Raw genomic sequence first — 20609 nt, 5'->3', positions numbered from 1 at the left:
TTCAAAATTAAACTCTAATCAATGAGAAGTATATTTGGATTGAAATAAATACATTCTCTTACGCTTTAAATGTAAAATTTTTGATATCTTAACCTTCTATTTAACCTTATGGCTATTTACACGGTTATTTATTACACATTATTTCACAAAAAATAAAACTAATTTAAGTTTTTTACGCAGATAAAATAATTATTTCTTCGTTAAAATGTTACAAATATTTTTATTATATTTTTGTATTAAATAAAATTCATTCATTAAATATTACATTTATCTCTTTATTATTCGAAATACTTCATAATCTTCTATACTAAAGATATCTTTACTATCTCGTATCTTTTTTTCATAATGACGCTTACTACATTGAGCGACATTATAATTTGCAGATGCACCTTGAGCATATATAATAATATCATGACCAAACTTTGGTCCACATATAGGGTGATTAGCAAATGCATAACAAGGATCTATTACCTTACTTAAAATTGAATCTTTAAAATTATTCTTATTTTTAAAAGAAAAAATAAAACTATCTTCGGTTTTACCCCAATTATCAGAAGATTCCCATGTTATCGGATTATATCCACCAACAATTTCTTCTGTTCCTTTTATTTTGATAAATGTAACGGTATTAGGTTTATTATCACATAATTCATGAAATTTTTTAGGGGTAAATCCATCTCGGCTCCCTCTTAATAATAATTCAAATTTATATGGTAAATATGATACATTAAAGTTTTTATCATCAATAGTTATTTTATCTATCCATCTTGAAATTGTTGAAACAATACCAGAATTAACAATTCGTGAACAAATAACTTCGATGTTTTCATTAATTTTAATTTTTCTAGGAAGTTGAGCATTTTGAGATGATACGCTATCAGGATCCAAATAAAAATTTAATAATTCTTCATAAAGTTGTTCATTTAAAAGTTTTTGAAATGGACGAACTTTTTGTGAAAATTCTTTTGATGATAAACAATAAAATCTAATCAAAGGTAAACAACTATGGAGAGTATTTTTCATTGTTTTAAAATCATTATCAGACCAAGTTTTAGGATCTGGATTAAGAGTTGGGTTTTGTGAAAGACCCCATTTTAATACATGTTCCCATACTTCAATTTCTTTCATTTGTAAATCATTGCTTTCAATAAGTGAAATTAAAGATTTTTCAGAAAGTGAAGTAAAACTTAATGATTTAAGTACTCTTTCTGGAGACCGAACCATTAAATTTGTACAAAATTCTTGAAGTTTTAATAAATTATTAGATTGTGAACTAATTTGCTGAGTAAATTCAAAATGTTGTTCCAACCATTCGGACTCATTTTCAATTAAATATCCTTGTAAATAATCAACTAGTTCTTGAAGAATAAGCTTATCTGCAGTAGCCAATACTTTAAGAAAATCCGAAGTATTTTTATTATCTAATGAAAGGATACCACCATAAATATACCTGCCATAAAAATAAAAGTTATAATTTGTATATTCAATGTTATGTATATTTCAATATGATATAACTTACTTTAAAACTATTTGGAAGATTTCTGGTGATGTATTTGATAGTTTAATATGAGCCAAGACATTATCATTTTTCTTTTTGTTTGAATCCAAAGTTCGTCGCAAATATGGTGAACGATAGCACAAAATATTCATATGGGCACGAAATATTTTTACGTTGGGATCTTCGCCAACTTCAATTGTGATATCATAATATTCATCATCTTTTAATAATTCAATATAATTTTGACTTAATTTCGAAAAAAATTGAGTAGCCATTTTTTTTTAAAAAAAACAAAAAAAAAGAAAAAAGTTTTTTTTAAAACTGTTTCAGAAACGGGTTTAATTTAAATATTAATATACGGTAGTACACAATTAATTACGCCGCCTGAAGTCACTTCCAAAATAGGTAATTTACAAAATTACTTTGCGAATTAAATAGAAAAGGATTTCCGCATCATCTGAAGATCTACAGGAGTAGCAAAATAAAAAATTTAAAAATAATAAAGGAATTAGAATTTAGTTTTTCTATTGAGTTGAAATCCGAGATTTCAAGTTTTCATATTATTAGTTTCATATTTTACAAATTTGGCATGCAACAGTTTGAAAATCTAAGAAGCAGACTACTGATTTTTAATTCCATAGTATTTTGATGTTTCAATTACTAAAAATTATCGGTCGGTATTTATATTTAGAATAATGAAATCAAGTTACTCATATTATGGGGACTTGAAACGTACTTTGGAACATAATAAACAACGTCATCCTTTATATATATCGGTATCTTAAATAGGAATGAAGGTTAAGAATTTGAATTATCGATACGTCGGTAAACGGTTATAATTTTTGATATGAATTCTCTAAAAAAATATATTGGAGAAATTATTCTCCTTTATTAAAAGATTCAGAATTTTACTTTTATCTTAAAGAAATACACTGATAACTAATAAATAACTTTTTAAGTCAATAATTTTAAAATTTATAAGTAATTTTTATTTTATTATCGATTATTAAATATTTTCTTTGTTCATTAAAAATTTTATATAGAATTGATTACTTATTAATTTGATCAAAATATTTTATTTTATGGAGTTTTGAAAATTCTCGCTTAACTTTGTCTATAACGAAAGAGTTCTCTCGGGTTGAAATAAGTAATTATTTTTTTCGAAAATTATGTAAAAACAGTCATCTTTAAATATTCAGTTTGTTAGTTACTATAATAAAAATCCCTGTTATCATTTACAAAAAAAAAACCAATTAGGAGAAAATTTCCATAGATATAACGGAAATATTTGGATTATGTCCATTATTTTTGTAGGATATGTATTATAATTTATTAAATATTCTTACAATTACACCTATTTTTTTATGATTAAATATTTTATCCGTTCACCAAATTGTTCGTGACTATTTGTGAGAAATTATATTGAAACGTTCTAACATTATTTTTGTAAAGTTAAAGAGCTGATATGACATAAGTAAATTGAGTAAATCAATAATGTTTCCATATTTCCATAGTCAATAATTAAACTTTTAAAAAATCCATTTTGTTCCGTGATGTGGTGGTGACGTTATGTTTGTTTTATTATAATTTTTAATATAGTAATATAACCATTTGTTTTTAGTGTAGCAACAATAATAAATAATCAAATGACTCATAAGAAGAATCATGCATCGGAACCTAAAATTGTGATTATGATCAGTAACCAGTTTTGCTAATAATGATTCACGTCAAATTTTCCCATGAAATATTCTATAAAAAGTCTACACGAAATTTCTTTTATTTTTATTTACTCTCACTCGCACTTTTTTTTATTTTTTTCTGTACTTGCACTCGTACTTATTAAGTATTTATATTTAAATAAATAAAAATAAATATTCTTTCCTTATCACTTTTTTTAACTTTTCGCTTGCTCAGAAACAAAAATATCTCAAGTCTTTCGGTCACTCCTAGTCAAAAAAAAGTTTCGTCGAAACTTTCTTATTTTCGTTAAATATTTTCGTTATTTTCTTCAAAGAAAACTATAGTAAACAAACGACGAAAAACATACTAAAAAATTTGTTTAAAAGTAATTATGAACACTTTCTTTCCTTTATTTTTTCTAAAAGCGAAAACTTAACGTTAAAGAAAATATTGGAATAAGCGTCAAACCTGAATAGACAATGATAATATTTTCCATTATTCTGGTAAGTGGAAATGGCTAAGCTGGGATGTATAAGGGACTAGTGCACCTAGAGTGCTTTGGTTATCCTCCTCTTCTAGTAGTCTGGTTACCTTCAATGAGAAAAATAATACTGTATCAGTATATCTCAAGCTATGTCGCAGACTTCTGTATGTGGGGCCCGTCCCTTTGGTGGTGGGTCTCATGTCTTATTATCAATGTGACAGTACCTCTGCACGAGTTTGATCACTCACGATATACGTTAATGTCAGTTGATAGTAGGCATGGGGGCTTGAATTTGTCTTTTCCGCAAAGCTTACTTAGAGTACTCGAGTCTTCTAACCCATTTTACTATTTTTTATATTTTTTAGATTCCATTCATTCCGCTTTTTACTTTACAGTAAAGGATTGGTATGTTAGACTTTTGTTATTTGTTTAATATGTAACAAATTTCAAATTTAGTATTTGCAATAAATTACAGTTTTAAAAAATTTTCATTAACATTTCAACTGTTTATTATTATATAATATTGTTTACATTGTAAAAAAAATCACGATAAAATAATCAATTGAAATTATATGTATTATTTATAAAATAAAAATAATCTCTTATAATGAAATCGCATTATTTACTGCTGCTAAAGTTTATGTTTGCCCTGAAGGAGGTAGCGCAGAGAGAATGCTATCGTTGTGGGTGGTGAAGACTGAAGATAATTAACAGTCGTAGCGTTTGCAAGCGTAGATACGGGAATTTGTAATAACTGATGTAAGAGTTGACCTTTTTTTTTATTAAAAATTTATTAATAAATAAATTTTGTAGTTAATATATTTAATAAATCATATGGAATATTATAATAAAAAAAAAAAAATTTTCGTTTTACAATTTCTTATTTTTTATTTTTAGGTTGATTAAATAATCATCCAAGAATTACAAATAAATCTAAGGCAAAGGTCTACAAGCACGTGATATGTATCCAATCAACTTTGACGTGATCGATGATTAATCTTTTTTCGAAACTAAAATTTATTATTGTTAAACTATATCAGTATATGTATTCCTGTGCCTATAACATAACAATAATGTCCCAAATTCCGCTGATTTTTTTTGAAAGATATTGTTGAATACTTGGAAGATAAAAAATTTTGCATATTAGTTAAACGTCTTTGGGGTAAGGTTTCAGTGAGAATATTTTAGAGAAATAGAATTTGAATTTTAGTATCTTAATTGCTAACGAGTTTAAAGAAATTTTATATAAAAATGGACTTCAAAACTCCAATATTTAATTATGCAACATTTTGTAAATTTCTATCAATTCATCGTGTTCGTTACAAGATTAAGAAGCTTCTTAAATAACAATATATTCATTACAAAATCTTGACAATAATATACATATAGCGACTGTACAGGAAATATATGAGACGTAGTTTTTGTATTCAAATTTTTTAGATTAAATATCCTAATCCAGTCGAATTATAATTATGAGATTATTGAAGTACAAACTAATTCCGAGAGAAATTTTTTGATCCAGGATGAAATTTAATTTTTTTTTAAAATGGAGGAACTGATTTAGTTGTGCAAAACCGTTGCAATCTTAAGAGTGGAACTATTCGTCAATGTATGTGTTTCAAGGTTGGTAGAGGTCAGGATTTTGCCCATCTGTAATTATTAAATAAATGATTTATAAAATAAAACATTTTAAATAAATTATAAATAAATAAAATAAGTTGGTAATTGGTAAATGTCTTTTAATAGATGAAAATTACAAATTGTAGTTTATTAGAATTATTTCAATAAAGCAATGTTAATGATAATCTGCTTAGATAGCTAAAATTAACGCATCTTGAAATTTTTTAAAATTTTTTCGAGCCCGAGCCGCTCGAGCCGGCTCGGCTCGAAAAAAATTTTTGAGCTTGGCTCGGCTCGAGTTTAGCTTTATTTAGCTCGGCTCGGCTCGACTCCAGCTTGAAACAAGCCAAGCCACATAAAGGCTTGGCTCAATCGGAGCTTTAGCGTCAATGTTAACAAAATTTTCAGATACTTTAACGTTAACGTTAGATTATAGGAATAATTTAAGAGGTTTTGAAATTTGTAACATTTTTTTTTCACAACTTAAAAAATAAAAATAATATTTAATTGGTAAAATCCGATGATATTTATACATAATTTTATTAGTAATATACAGTAGAATCTGCAGTTCCAGCAATGCAAAATGCAAATTATTAAAATAATATACTATTTAACAATCTATTTACTAAAACTCTAATAATTTAAACACGCTAATGGCTATACAATAAATGATATTATAATAAACTCATTATGCTAAATTATTACTAATATTTCTAATTTCTATTTTACATTTACAAATTCCCATTATTTATTTAAATTATTGTCCATTGTACTACTTACTACTCGAAGAGAAACTATCCCATTTCCTATTCCCTTTTAATTTTCTTACTTGGTAAAAGTGGTATCCCCATTTTCGGTTGTTATAGTATCTGTAGTGATTTCAGATTGTAATGTGGAAATCCTACAGTAAGGTTTATTTCTTTATTATTACCACTTTCTTCTTTTGTATAATTCTGGTAGTAGTTGTGATAATTTCTTCACATTCTTTAGTAGTTTCTTCCTCAGTGATTTGCTCTTCAGTAGTTCGTTTATTTGTGCGAGATTTATTTCCAGGAATATTACCAGATAATGATTCTCCCTCGGTAATTTCCTCCTTTGTTGCCGAAATTTTGTCATCATTATCATCAATATAAGTTTCGCTCGATATACCAATATTTCCAAGTACAGTTACTTCTTCATTTTGACGATCAGTTGTAGTTTCAGGTTTAAGTATATCACCTTCACCACTTTCCAGATTAGCTGTATCATTATTTGAATCATCAATTTTTTCTATTGCACTTGATAAAGTTTTATGAGGTTTATAAATGAACATTAAATAAATAAATGAAATTATTTTAAATAATAATATTAAACATGATGATGATAATGCTAATATTGATAAAATTGTTGTTATAACTGTATATCTTTGATATATTAAATAAATTATTAATTGTGGTACATCCTCAATTAATGTTATAATAATAATAGTTATTAAAATACTTTTTCTTCCTTTTTCTGTAAATCTTGCATTTAATTCGTTATAACCAGCACATCTTGATGATACAACATTTAACGCTTCTAAATCTATACATGATAAGAGTGTAAATATTAATGCAGTATTTGGATTTTTCTTTAACCAATTTTTAGTAGTTTCTGATGAATTTAATCGATAATTAATAAGTAACCATAAAATTATGACATTGAATAAAATTGGTACTAAATAAAATATCCAACTGTAATTAAATAAATGTAAGTGAAAAAAAAACAAAAGAAGTATATTAGTACATTAAAATATAATATTATAGAAAGAAAATCAAGGGGAAAATATGCACCCGCAAATAAAGAACCACATCAGATCCTTTCCATGAATTGCTAATATAGTAGTATCTAATACAAAATCTACTAAAATAAGCGGGAAAAAGACAATAGTCAAGAAATTTCTTCCTCCAGAGAATTTCTTTCTCGAAAAGAATGATAATAATAGTTGTAAAAATAATACAATTACGACCGCGATTAATATGTATTTATATTTACGCCATAAATGAGCTAATTTAATAACATACATATTAGTAATAAAGCAAAATGATTCTTCTCCCAAAAAAAATTATATAGTAAACTTACGAGTTTCCGGAGCTCCATAAGTGGAATCTAAATCCTTTGTACGCGGTCCTATTGGTATAGCTGAATTACCTTTGGATATAATGGCTTTATCTAAACTGTTTCTTACCGCAGTTGAGCTTGGTTGATCTGGTGATTTCGTGTCTTTAATATCTACACGTAACAATATTTGAACTTTACGTGCGTCTTTCATATATTGATACCTATCATACGGTATAAAAATACGTCCTTTTTCAATTGCAAGCGCATCTGAAATTTCATTAGACAAATCATCAACGTATGTCTTTCTACTATTTTTATTTTCTAAATAATTTCTTGTTCCGTCTGGGGTTAAAAGAATAGATGCTCTCGCGTCACCTTTTCAAAAAAAAAAAAAAAAAAAAATGAGATAATTTGCCGTACAAATCACGTGATTTGGCGAGATAAATAAATTACCCGGTTCATTCTTTCTATAACCAGAAGCTAAAAAAATTTTTTGAAAAAAAAATCAGTTAAATTTATTTAATAAAAAATAAAATAAATAAATAAAATCATAAATTTACCTGTCGAAATTTCCCAAGAATCTCCAATTAAATTTTGTCCGTTAGCTTGAACAAAATCATCGTCAATTTTAATAATATACGTAGCATTTTCTCTATCAAAAATACCATCTTCTAATGTAACTTTCACTACAGATCCGTGTATTATAACATTATTTACAGTTCCAATTGGAGGTGATTTTGCGGGTATTTTGATTCTAATAAGATCATCACCTTCATTTGCATTCTTTTGACTAATTGTAATATAACCTGTTGAAGGTTCAATGCTGTTCATTACATATGTTATTGTAATTTGATTAAGATCCGGTGTTGTTACTGCATTTTTTCCCGGTATTATCGATAATATTGACGATGAACTATATCCTGCATCACCTAGAACTAAAAAAAATGTTTTTTTATTAAATAAAATTTTTTTTTTATTATAATAACATATATTTCCTTTACCTGTTGAGTATGTCGTTAAAGCAGTTGAATATACAATAGTCCATTGGTTCGTAGCAATGGCGTTGTTACTCTTATCAGCAATAGCCCAAACAGTATTATCAGTATTTATTCCATAAATTTTTCTAGTATAAGTATAATTATTGGGTAAAGCCCAAGTACTATTGTACATTCCATCATTACTATACGCAAATCCAGATATATTATTATCTGATGTAGTAATAATGAAAACTTCCCCACCCTTATAAAGATTTCTAATATCATATAATTGAGTATTAACATCGTTCAATTGGCTCACACTAAACATTTGTGAATTCAATACAGCCCCTTTTGATGTGAAATCAACATTTATAAACGTTCTTTCGTTAGTTTCGATATATAATACACAACTATATCCATACAATTGATACGCAATATTACATCTTGGTATACTTAGCGTTTTTATCGTACCCACTTCTTGAGAGTAAATTAAATAAGATCCTTTAGTTTGTCCATCATTTGTAATAAAATTTGCCGTTACTACCCATTGTGGTAATGTATTTTGTACATTATCTATATTATCGAAATATCCTGTTACAATTGAATATCCTCTATCTTCTGTCGAAAATATATTTGTCAAGTCATATCTCGTAATATTTCCTATCTCTCCGCTATATTTTTCTGTTATCGAATCATCGATAATATTTCTAAATTATTTAGAAAGCGTAAAATTATTTCGTGTCATATATTTTATATTTTCTGAAAAAAAAAAAAAAAAAAAAAAAAAAAATTTGGACTTACGGTGCTGAGTAAGTTATCCATTCTATCGATTTAGTTTCTTGTTTATAACAGGTATATAAAAATCCACCATCATCGTAAGAACTCTTAGTAATTTTAAGATTTGTACATGAACCATTAAAATCATTAAACGTTATCATGCTACGAGAATAAATAAATGGTTAGTTAAAAAAGTAATGAAATAAGCTTTTAATAAGCGTCACTTACCTTTTTGTTACACCGTTAAAATCTATAATTCTGCCACATAATTCATTTGACGTAGGTAAATTACAAAAATATGTAAGAAGAACGTATTTTTTTGATAATGCAAGTACAGTGATATTATCTAACAAATTATTTGTTGGAGGTATTGCTGGTGCAGGCGCAGCTGGTCTTCCATTATTGGGACTCCCATTACCATTATTGTTGTTATTGTCCCTACGATTATTATTTACTCCGTTATTAGAATCATCAATTTTCCCTCCAACATTGTCGTTTCCTCCATTATTATCGTTTTCTCCATTGTCGTTTCCACCATATTTATTATCATCATTGTTGTTGTATAATTTATTATGACGTTCGTTTTTATGAAATGGAGTACCAGCTAATGAAATAATTCTACAAAAATTATTTTGAGGTATGTCATTAAGTTCTAACTTTTTTACATTACCGTCAGGTTTTACTAATCTTAAATATAATGTTGGTTCATAACAATTATCTAATTGAGATTGTTTAACAAAACGGAGGATTAGACTACCATCAGTAAATGAATCACCATAAAGTGCTAACAAGTTTGGTTCTGTTTCCTGATAAGTTAATTCAGGAAGTGAATTTGTTATATCTATTATTATAAGAAATAGTAGAATAAACGCTATTAATGGAGCTTTCTTATACATTATTGATGATCGTAGCGAATTATTATAACCGTCAGACTAATAATTTTTTATATAAAAATAACGTTAAAAAAAAATAATGTTCGAATATCGAGAAAATTTAATAAAACTTTTTTTTTTTTTTTTTTTTTTTGTCGTTGTTTTTGATCGTAGTTATATATATTATATTTTTTTTTTATAAAATTCCGATTTTTTTTGTGAACGAAAAAAAAGTTTACGATTTATTATTATTATTATTATTATAATTCTTTGGATGCAAGGGGAAAAAAGGAAAACAAAAAGTAAATTGAAATAAAAATCTCGAGACGAATTCCGAGCACTTTATCGGTAAAAAAAATGGGCTTTTAAATGAATTACTTGTGAGCGAGATCACGTGATACAACTATCTAACGATTTGTACAATTATTCAAGTGTAATTTATGTATTTATTCTTTTTTAAAATAAAAACTTAATTAAAATATTAAAGTAAAGAATAAAAGAACTTTTAATATGAAGAAACCCGAATGAATTTTCCAATCTATCCAGGTAAACTCAAAAAGAACTCATTTGTGTAACTCATTTGTGTAACTCATGAGTTGATTGCGACATTCTAAATTTAATTTAATTCTAATACGCCCAATTTACGCTTTTAGGATAATATATCGATATGATGAATACTGGTTTTTAGTTTATTTTCAGAAACAATCTTTTATTTTGATATAAAGTTTATTATTTAAATAATTTCATTCCTAAAAATAAAAAAATAGAAAATAGAAAATAGCAATGACCAATCATGTCCCGATTATTTCCGAATTAAAAGGTGATGATCAGCCTAACGCGTTTCAGTGTTAATCGGCTAATGACATATATTTTTTCTTTATCACCTTAACCTAAATTTGGTGCATTAATGATTAATGCATCATGACGGATTACGTTTATTTATATATATTGAGCTAGGCATTTTTTGATTTTATCCAAAAATGTGGCTTTTTTAATATTAATTTCTAGTTATAATAAAATATAAATTTTCTAGTCATATTTATATAAAGTTTTTTCATTTTTGGAAAATTAACGCATGCAAGTTACGAGAATCTAAAAATTTGATTTTCTTGCTTTATCATAAATTATCATTAAAAAAAAATACAATTAAAAAAAAAATTCTTTATTATAAAATAATTATGAAAAAATAAAAATAAAAAATATCACCAAAAATAATATTATCATTAGCTAAGGTAAAATAAAAATACTAAAACTAGGAAACGTTGTGCGATAACCACGTGATAAATAATTCATGTGATCCATAAATGTATAGTGTCTATAACGGAATGGATAAGCAAGATCAGGAACCAATCAAACTGTGAAACGGGGCATCTTGTGTCACCGGGTCTAAAATTCTAACTAATCTTTCGCTTCAGCTTCATAATTTTGTAATCATAATATAAACGTAGTAGTATACAGCCTAAAGAAACACGTTTAATATGAAAATAGGCAATTGTCATAAACGCGTTAATAACGTTATCTAATTGCAAACTCTATATAAATGAAAAAAAAGATTGGATTTTTCCCTTAAAGGACAAATTTCTTTGAAAAAATCCGATAAAAAATTATTGAAATTTCTATATGCTCCGTATCTGCAGAATAATGAAATATTTTAACTTCTATTATTTTATGGATAATTGGAACTAGTTTTAATACGTTTTCCTACTTTAATATTTTTAAATTTGATTAAAATAAACGTTAACGTAAACGTTAAAACAAAAGATAAATAATATAAAATAACATCGAACCAGATAAATATTTACTTACCACTATTGTCATGAGTTTCGATATTCAAAAATACTTCATTTCTATTCCTTTTTGAAGAGGTTGAAAAATTTTGACCTATAGAACTTAAATTCTGTGTTGATAAACTAAATAAAAATTTAAGTAATTAGTTGGGTCATTTAAACCATTTTTTTTTTTATTGTTATATTATTAAAATACCTTTTAGTATCTATATCAAACTCCAATTCTGCCAAGATATAATTAGAACCCGAAGTGGTTGAATAATTTTGAATCGTAGAATTTAAATTTTGTGACGATAAACTAAGTAAAAAATTAATAAATTAAAATAATTTAATTTTGTCTTTAAAATCATTTTTTTATTGTTATTTTTAAATACCTTTTAGTATCTATATCAAGTTCCCATTCTGCTGAGATATATTTAGAATCTAAAGAATATAACGTATAACGTAAATCATATGATATATAAATCACAATTTAACCTTTTTTAGTAATACCTTGCCTATTACCAGATGAAATTGTTGAAGATGAATTGATGGATGAACATTTAGAAATTAAAGCACTTAATGGCCTACTCGTATAAATGGCTTCTGGATGTCGTTTTTCAGCAAATTCAGGTCCAATCTTCTTTGATTCTATCAGTTTCTTTCTTTTTGCTTCAGCTTGAATAAATTCTGCTTCATTTTTTTTTCTAAATGCCCAACCACCAAAGGTTAAACGAATTTCTTTTATAGAAGGTCTTTTTTTGGGATCAGGGTCCCAACAACTTTTCATTAAATTAGCATAACATTCTGGTGTATCTTCTGTAATTTTAGGTCTTTCTCCATCAAGAATTTTATAAATAAGTTTATGATCATGTTTAACATTATCAAAAGGTTTGCAACCTGTTGTAAATTCCCACATAATCATACCCAAACTATAAATATCAGCTTCCTTAGTAAATCCAGATCCTCTAAAGATTTCTGGTGCAATATAAGGTACTACTCCGTATATTTCATTATTTGATGATTTATTATTTACGGCTTGTGATAAACCTAGATCTCCAATTTTCCATTGATAATTTTTATCGTAATTACTGTTATGTGAGTCAAACAATACGTTTCCACTATGGAAGTCTCGATGCATAAATTTCTTTTTATGTATAGTTTCAAGTCTAAAATAGAAAAAAAATCAATAACCTAAATTTAAAGAATATAATTAATAAATTTAAATATAAATACCCTTCTGAAATTTGCCATAAAATAAGTTGTTTTTGACTATTCCATGTAATATTTGTAAAATTCTTTTGTAAATGCTTGTGTAAATCACCATCTGATGCATATTTCATGACTATTATATAATCCTCTAATTTAGGATCTTTTGTAAAACCATAAGTTTCAATAATATGACAAGTATATCTTAAGAAACAATGCTGTATCGATTTTAACTATAAATTAGAGAATAAATAAAGTTAAGGATTAAACTTATTTAATAAGAAATTATTAAATTAAAATATTTACTTCATTTAAAAAATATTTGTCATCGTTTTTGGAATTTTCAAATCTCTTTAAAATGACATTTTCATTTTTACTTAACCAAGTTGCTTTATATATAATACCATATCCCCCTTTTGTTATTTCTTTTACATCTGTAAATTGAGAATATGGTATCCACTTAATTGTTTTTATACTAAGGACTTTTTTAAAGATAGAGGCTATTATGTTAACTGGTCTAAAATATTTATCAATATTTTTTAAAGTTTTTTCTGGATTTAATTTATTTAAATTATCATATATAATATTATTAAAAGCGAAACCATCAATGTTAGAATCAATATTTATAGATGATATTTTTTTGCATTTTTTACATTGAGATTGACATGCAGGTCCAAAAAAAATATTGGTTGTTAAACAATATCTGCATCCAATATAAAATAGATAGCAATGTATACAGTACTTTTGACAATCTGATGTAAATGTTAACTTTGAATTACATATGTCACAAGTTGAATTATTATGCCACCATGGTAAGTAAACAATTGAAATTTTCTTTTTAACCAAAGTTGATTCTATACATTCGGAAGAAATTATATAACAATCTGAGCATAATTTAAATTGTTCTTTAATATCTTCATCTGTTCCTTGATATAATGATTTTCCACATAATTTACAATCTTTTTCACTTTCAATTACTTTATTGTATTCATTGTTGTTACCAGGATCATAATTAATAATATTATAACCATTTACTTGTTTAAAGCATAAAATTCTCAAGCAATTTCCGCAGCATTCTTGAATATTTTGTGGTACTTTTGTCCTACTTATTTCATGTTCACTACATTCCAAGTCCATTGTGTAAATATATACGTCCAAGTATATATTATAATCAGTTACATGATTCAATTGACTCATGTCATTAATATAACGTGATAGACATTTTTTGCAATATTTTTGCCAGCAAAAAAGCGCCTTAATATATTTTTCTCCACAATAAACACAATTTTCATCATTCTCATTAAAAGAAATAAATTTAATCGGTATAGGACTAGATTTTAATCTTGGTGTTGGGTCAAATGAACTTTCATTATTCGTATTTACAAGTTCCATTTTATTATGATAATTACTATATGTTATGGAAATTTAACTGTACTGTATTTATATCTGAATTATACATTATCAGAAGTTTTAAAAAGAACATTCTTTTGATGATACGGAAAGTATTTCTAGATTTCCACATGGAATTTTAAGAATTTACCATGGTATTATGGAAAAGTCACAATTAAATTTAGTATTTATCGACATAACGATAATGCAATTAATTAATCAACTTTATTATTTATACCTATTTAGTCAAGATGCATGTAGGCTATTTGGTGTAATTATTTCACAGAAGAAAATGGTGAAAATAAAAGTGGAGCACAAATTAACGAGAAAGGAAACATAAAAAAAGCGAAACCATTATTTAAATAAAAATGGTCAATATATATTTTTTTTTTTTCCTATAACGGTTAAGAAAAATTTGTACGACAAACTAAAGTGTACAGATTATTCTAAAGCTTCGCTGTAGTAAATTATACTAAATATAGTAAATTTATAAAATCACGCAAGTTATTATTAAACAAAGGAATACGCAAAATTAATAGGTCTATTTTCAAACTAACCCAAATAACAAAAAGAATTTTTTTTTGCCGTCCTTTTGTGAATTAAAAATATTTTACTTATTTTTGCGTAGTAATTTCATTATTTGTTAATACTTAACAATTTAATCATATGTGCGATTATTACGTAATTTATCCCAAATTCCCAATATATTACAAACATAAGACCTCGGTTTGCTTCCTAAATAACATGCAAAAAAAAAAATATATTTGCGTTCTATTAATTAAAGTCCAGATATGTCCTAGCGAGTAATAGTTTCACTTTGAGGATCATTTTGCATGATATTGTAAAGCGGCGAATTCGTATTTTTTATATAAATTACCATCAAACAATTTATAATTTTCATTTTGGAAAATTAACGCATGCAAGTTACGAGAATCTAAAATGTTATTTTCTTGCCTTATCATAACATTGCAGAAACTTCATATTTTTAAACAACGTTGACACTGCGCCAAAATCACGTGATTCATCCGTTGTCGTTATTGACGCAAAAGTGAGAAAATGTATCGCCACTACGCTTTTTTAATTTACCGTAAAAACGATTTCACTATACCTATTTACTATTGTAAACATATAGTCAAAACGTAGTAATTTATTTTTACAACGTATGTTATATATTACATATTACGCTAGCTAACTATTAAATTATTCATTATTAGTAATACAATTCCTGTCAAAAATAGTTCCCACTGAAGTCTTACATATCAAAAGGTTCGGACATCTGAAAGAGAAGTATTGAAACGTGGAACCTAAAAAAAGAAAAGAACATGACTGTTTAAAAAAGAAAAAGATGAATGTTAGTTAAACGTTTCGTTAAATAAAAATGAAAAAAATTTAATTTGAAAGAACTTAAAAAGGAAAAATCTAACCGTCAAAAATATCACACATCCAAAGGCCTGACCTGTCTAAAAACAAAGAAAGAAAAAAAAAATTTAATTTACCACAAGAAATACAAAAGAACCGCCTAAAAAGAGAAAGAAACGAACTATTAGGAACCGTTTGTTAAAAGATGGAAGAAATAAATAAAAAACTTTACCAAAATGTCTCCCAAAGTAACTTGAAAGAACCATCTAAAGAAAGAAAAAAAATGAACCATTAGAACCGTTCATTAAAAAAATAAAGATGAAAAAAAAGAAAAAATCTTTCCGGAATTCTGATATCCCTTCCTCTACCAATTTCTTCTTCATCGATTTTAAATTCATCATATTTAAAATAATGAATATACTCATTCTCTAGATTTTTCTCCATCCATTTTTTTTACCGAAGTTATTTTGTCATTTAAGTTATAATATACTTATTTTTTTTTTTAAAAAAAAAATCGTTATGAACTCTTAATTTTCATTGCATAATGTAATGATTTTTGTCCAATAAGGAAAATTTCAAAATGTTGCTAAACGTTCCGCTAGAGATTTTTATTAGAGAGAATGAAACAAGAGGAAGAGAAAAAGACGGGGAAGGGAAAGTGAGAAAGAAAAAAGTTTTAAAAAAAGGGGGCTGATCTGCACGTTAATCACGTGATACATAATTTCATATAAATAAGCCCCGAAATTTGATTTTTTTTTCGAAGGTGGGTCCGCCGGTTGGATTTTGTACATTTAGTTTTAGATCAATAGTGCATATGACTTTTTTGTAAAATTTCAATGTATCTTCGTATCTCACAAATGTATCTACCTTTCTTAAGTAAAAATAAAAATAAAATTTGATTTTTTTTTCCTGCTTGTCATAAAATAAATTTGATTTTTGATATGTATATCCATTAGTGCCTATAGGGGGAATATAAAATAATAAAAAAAATACATGGCATTCAGAAATATTTAAGAAATTATTATTATGTTTTTTTGTCTTACATGAGATACTTAAGTATAAATATCTGCGCATAAAACAATTGATTATTTCAGTATAATATAGCATCATCATCGTTACTATGCAATTATAAGCATTGTAGTCGCATTTTCAACATCAATATTATGAAAATGAAAAAATAATACTTAAAAAATTTTAATATAAAAAAAGCCATATTTATGATATTGTCACAATGTATCAAACAACGCAATCACAGTATTGTAGATGTATTGCAATTTCGTATTAACGTACAATGCATTGTTACGTTACTAAAATAACAACGTGATACTATAGTGGAGGCGATGTCATAAAATCACAGGTTTCAGCAATGAAATTATCATTAAAAAATATAAATCCTTTATTATAAAATAATTAAGAAAAAATAAAAATAAAAAATATCACCAAATATCATATCAAATATAAAATTATCATTTGCTAAGGTAAAATAAACTAAACTATCGCTGTGAGATAATCATGTGATAAATAATTCATGTGATCCATAAATGTATAAAGATGCAATCGTGCATCATCTTACTAAATTTCTAATCTTTCGCTTCAGCTTCATAATTTTGTAAATTTCTATAAAGCACAATTTTTTTTATTAATAACATAATATAAACGTGCGTGGTAGTATACACCCTAAAGAAACACTAGTTTAATATGAAAATAGTAATTGTTATATATAAACGCGTTAATAAAGTATCTTGGACAACTGGATTCCAATTTCTTTGAAAAAAATCTGATAAAATTATTGAAATTTCCATATACTCTGTATCTGCAGCAGAAGAATGAAATATTTTAACTTCTATAGTTTTATGGATAATTGGAACTAGTTTTAATACGTTTTCCTACTTTAATATTTTTAAATTTAAAAAATTAAACGTTGACGTAAACGTTAAAACAAAAGATAAATAATATAAATAACACCGAGTCAGATAAATATTTACTTACCACTATTGCCATGAGTTTCGATATTCAAAAATACTTCATTTCTTCTCCTTTTTGAAGAGGTTGAAAAATTTTGACCTATGGAACTTAAATTCTGCGTTGATAAACTAAATAAAAAATTTAAGTAATTAGTTGTGTCTTTTAAAACATTTTTTTTTTATTGTTATATTATTAAAATACCTTTTAGTATCTATATCAAACTCCAATTCTGCCGAGATATAATTAGAACTCGAAGTGGTTGAATAATTTTGAATCGTAGAATTTAAATTTTGTGACGATAAACTAAGTAAAAAATTAATAAATTAAATAATTTAATTTTGTCTTTAAATCATTTGTTTATTGTAATTTTAAATACCTTCTAGTATCTATATCAAGTTCCAATTCTGCTGAGATATATTTAGAATCTAAAGAGTTTAAACAATTTTGACTTGTAGAACTTAAATTTTGTGATGACAAACTAAATAAATAAATTGATAATAAATTCAAACAATTAGTTATGTCATTTAAAACAAAAAAAACATTTTGTTACTTTAAATACCTAATAGTATCTGTAAACTCTGTATTAACTGAGATATAATTGGAATCTAAAAGAATATAACATATAACTTATAATTCATATGATATTTATAAATCAATATTTAACTTTTTTTAGTAATACCTTGTCTATTACCAGATGAAATTGTTGAAGATGAATTGATGGATGAACATTTAGAAATTAAAGCACTTAATGGCCTACTCGTATAAATGGCTTCTGGATGTCGTTTTTCAGCAAATTCAGGTCCAATCTTCTTTGATTTTATCAGTTCCTTTCTTTTTACTTCAGCTTGATTAAATTCTACTTTATTTTTATTTCTAAACGCCCAACCACCAAAGGTTAATCGAATTTCTTTTATAGAAGGTCTTTTTTTTGGATCAGGGTCCCAACAATTTTTCATCAAATTAGCATAACATTCTGGTGTATCTTCTGTAATTTTAGGTCGTTTTCCATCAAGAATTTTATAAATAAGAATGTGATCATGTTTAACATTATTAAAAGGTTTACAACCTGTTGTAAATTCCCACATAATCATACCAAAACTATAAATATCAGCTTCCTTAGTAAATTTAGATCCTTTAAAGATTTCTGGCGCAATATAAGGTACTACTCCGTATATTTCATTATTTGGTGATTTACTATTTATAGCTTGTGATAATCCTAGATCTCCAATTTTCCATTGACAATTTTTACTGCGATTACGTCTAAATATGTCGTCAAACAATACATTTCCGCTATGGAAGTCTCGATGTACAAATCTCTTTTTATGTATAGTTTCAAGTCTAAAATAGAAAAAATCAATAACCTAAATTTAAAGAATATAATTAATGAATTTAAATATAAATACCCTTCTGAAATTTGCCATAAAATGAGCGGTTTTTGTTTAATCCATGCAATATTTGTAAAATTCTTTTGTAAATGCTTGTGTAAATCACCTTTTGATGCATATTCCATTACTATTATATAATCCCCTAATTTAGGATCTTTTGTAAAGCCATAAGTTTCAATAACGTGACCCATATATCTTAAGAAAATATGCTGTATCGACTTTAACTATAAATTAGAGAATAAATAAAGTTAAGGATTAAACTTATTTAATAAGAAATTATTAAAATTAAAATATTTACCTCATTTAAAAAATATTTGCCATCGTTTTTGGAATTTTCGAATCTCTTTAAAATGACACCTTTATCATTTGTACTTAACCAAGTTGCTTTATATATAATACCATATCCTCCTTTTGTTATTTCTTTTACGTCTGTTAATTGAGAATATGGTATCCACTTAATTGTTTTTATTCTATCTTTTTTTCTAAAGATAAAGAATATTATGTAAGATGGTTTAAAATATTTATCAATATTTTTTAAAGCTTTTGTAATCTTAGCAGTTAGATTTAATTTATTTAAATTATCATATATAAAATTATTAAAAATGAAATCATCAATATTAAAATCAATATTTATAGATGATATTCTTTTGCATTTTTTACATTGGGATTGACATGCAGGTCCAAAAATAATATTAGTTGTTAAACAATATCTGCATCCAATATAAAATATGTAGCAATTTATACAGTACTTTTGACAATCTGATGTAAATGTTAAGTTTGTCCTACACATGTTACATCTACCATAATTATTATGCCACCATGGTAAGTAAATAACTGAAAGTTTCTTTTTAACCAAAGTTGATTCTATACATTCGGAAGAAATTAGATAACAATCTGAGCATAACTTAAATAGCTTCATAATATATTCCTCTGGTCCTTGATATAATGATTTTCCACATAATCTACAATCTTTTTCACTTTCAATTACGTTATTGTGTTTAGTGAGATCATTGTTATCAAGACCATAATCACTAATATCATAATCATATATTATTTGTTTAAAACATAAAATTCTCAAGCAATTTCCACAGCATTCTTGAATATTTTGTGGTACTTTTGACCTACTTATTTCATGTTCACCACATTCCAAGTCCATTGTGTAATATACGTCCAAGTATATATTATTATCAGTTACATCAGTTACATGACTCATGTCATTAATATAACGTGATAGACATTTTTTGCAATAATGTTGCCCACGACAAAAAAGCGCCCAAGTATATTTTTCTCCACAATAAACACAATTTTTATCAAAGCAATTAAAAGAAATAAATTTAATCGGTATAGGACTAGATTTTAATTTTGGCGTTGGGTCAAATGAACTTTCATTATTCGTATTTACAAGTTCCATTTTATTATGATAATTACTATATGTTATGGAAATTTGACTGTACTGTATTTATATCTGAATTGTACATTATCAGAAGTTTTAAAAAGAACTTTCTTTTGATGATACGGAAAGTATTTCTAGATTTCCACATGGAATTTT

At 26.0% G+C, this 20609-nt stretch overlaps 5 protein-coding genes across 5 annotated transcripts; all 5 read right to left on the bottom strand.

Annotated features, from left to right (window-relative positions):
• Positions 1-267: 267 nt before the first annotated feature.
• On the bottom strand, positions 268-1773 carry OCT59_025294 (uncharacterized protein; the record flags this gene model as incomplete). The annotated part of the gene is made up of 2 exons (XM_025321109.2): positions 268-1450; positions 1520-1773. 2 exons carry the CDS (start codon positions 1771-1773, stop codon positions 268-270), a joined length of 1437 nt encoding a protein of 478 aa, XP_025169759.2.
• Positions 1774-6195: 4422 nt separating this feature from the next.
• OCT59_025293 (uncharacterized protein) lies at positions 6196-10011 on the bottom strand (the record flags this gene model as incomplete). The annotated part of the gene is made up of 9 exons (XM_066137485.1): positions 6196-6994; positions 7112-7307; positions 7383-7736; positions 7815-7841; positions 7922-8296; positions 8363-8686; positions 8780-9045; positions 9140-9277; positions 9344-10011. 9 exons carry the CDS (start codon positions 10009-10011, stop codon positions 6196-6198), a joined length of 3147 nt encoding a protein of 1048 aa, XP_065991992.1.
• A 1642-nt stretch (positions 10012-11653) lies between these two features.
• OCT59_025292 (uncharacterized protein) lies at positions 11654-14354 on the bottom strand (the record flags this gene model as incomplete). Its single annotated transcript, XM_066137480.1, has 8 exons — positions 11654-11691; positions 11794-11897; positions 11971-12072; positions 12149-12197; positions 12267-12590; positions 12681-12922; positions 12990-13195; positions 13269-14354. The coding sequence occupies 8 exons, from the start codon at positions 14352-14354 to the stop codon at positions 11654-11656; spliced, it is 2151 nt and encodes a 716-aa protein (XP_065991991.1).
• Positions 14355-15603: 1249 nt separating this feature from the next.
• On the bottom strand, positions 15604-16154 carry OCT59_025291 (uncharacterized protein; the record flags this gene model as incomplete). Its single annotated transcript, XM_066137470.1, has 4 exons — positions 15604-15677; positions 15776-15870; positions 15943-15976; positions 16079-16154. 4 exons carry the CDS (start codon positions 16152-16154, stop codon positions 15604-15606), a joined length of 279 nt encoding a protein of 92 aa, XP_065991990.1.
• A 1407-nt stretch (positions 16155-17561) lies between these two features.
• On the bottom strand, positions 17562-20471 carry OCT59_025290 (uncharacterized protein; the record flags this gene model as incomplete). The annotated part of the gene is made up of 9 exons (XM_066137463.1): positions 17562-17599; positions 17700-17803; positions 17877-17978; positions 18052-18153; positions 18235-18280; positions 18355-18660; positions 18769-19013; positions 19079-19284; positions 19359-20471. 9 exons carry the CDS (start codon positions 20469-20471, stop codon positions 17562-17564), a joined length of 2262 nt encoding a protein of 753 aa, XP_065991989.1.
• Between the last annotated feature and the right edge of the window lie 138 nt (positions 20472-20609).

The sequence above is a fragment of the Rhizophagus irregularis genome, chromosome 5, assembly GCF_026210795.1.
Source record: "Rhizophagus irregularis chromosome 5, complete sequence".
In the NCBI taxonomy this organism is placed as follows: domain Eukaryota; kingdom Fungi; phylum Glomeromycota; class Glomeromycetes; order Glomerales; family Glomeraceae; genus Rhizophagus; species Rhizophagus irregularis.
Note: the sequence above shows the minus strand (reverse complement) of the source record. Positions and strands in the feature narration are given on the sequence as shown.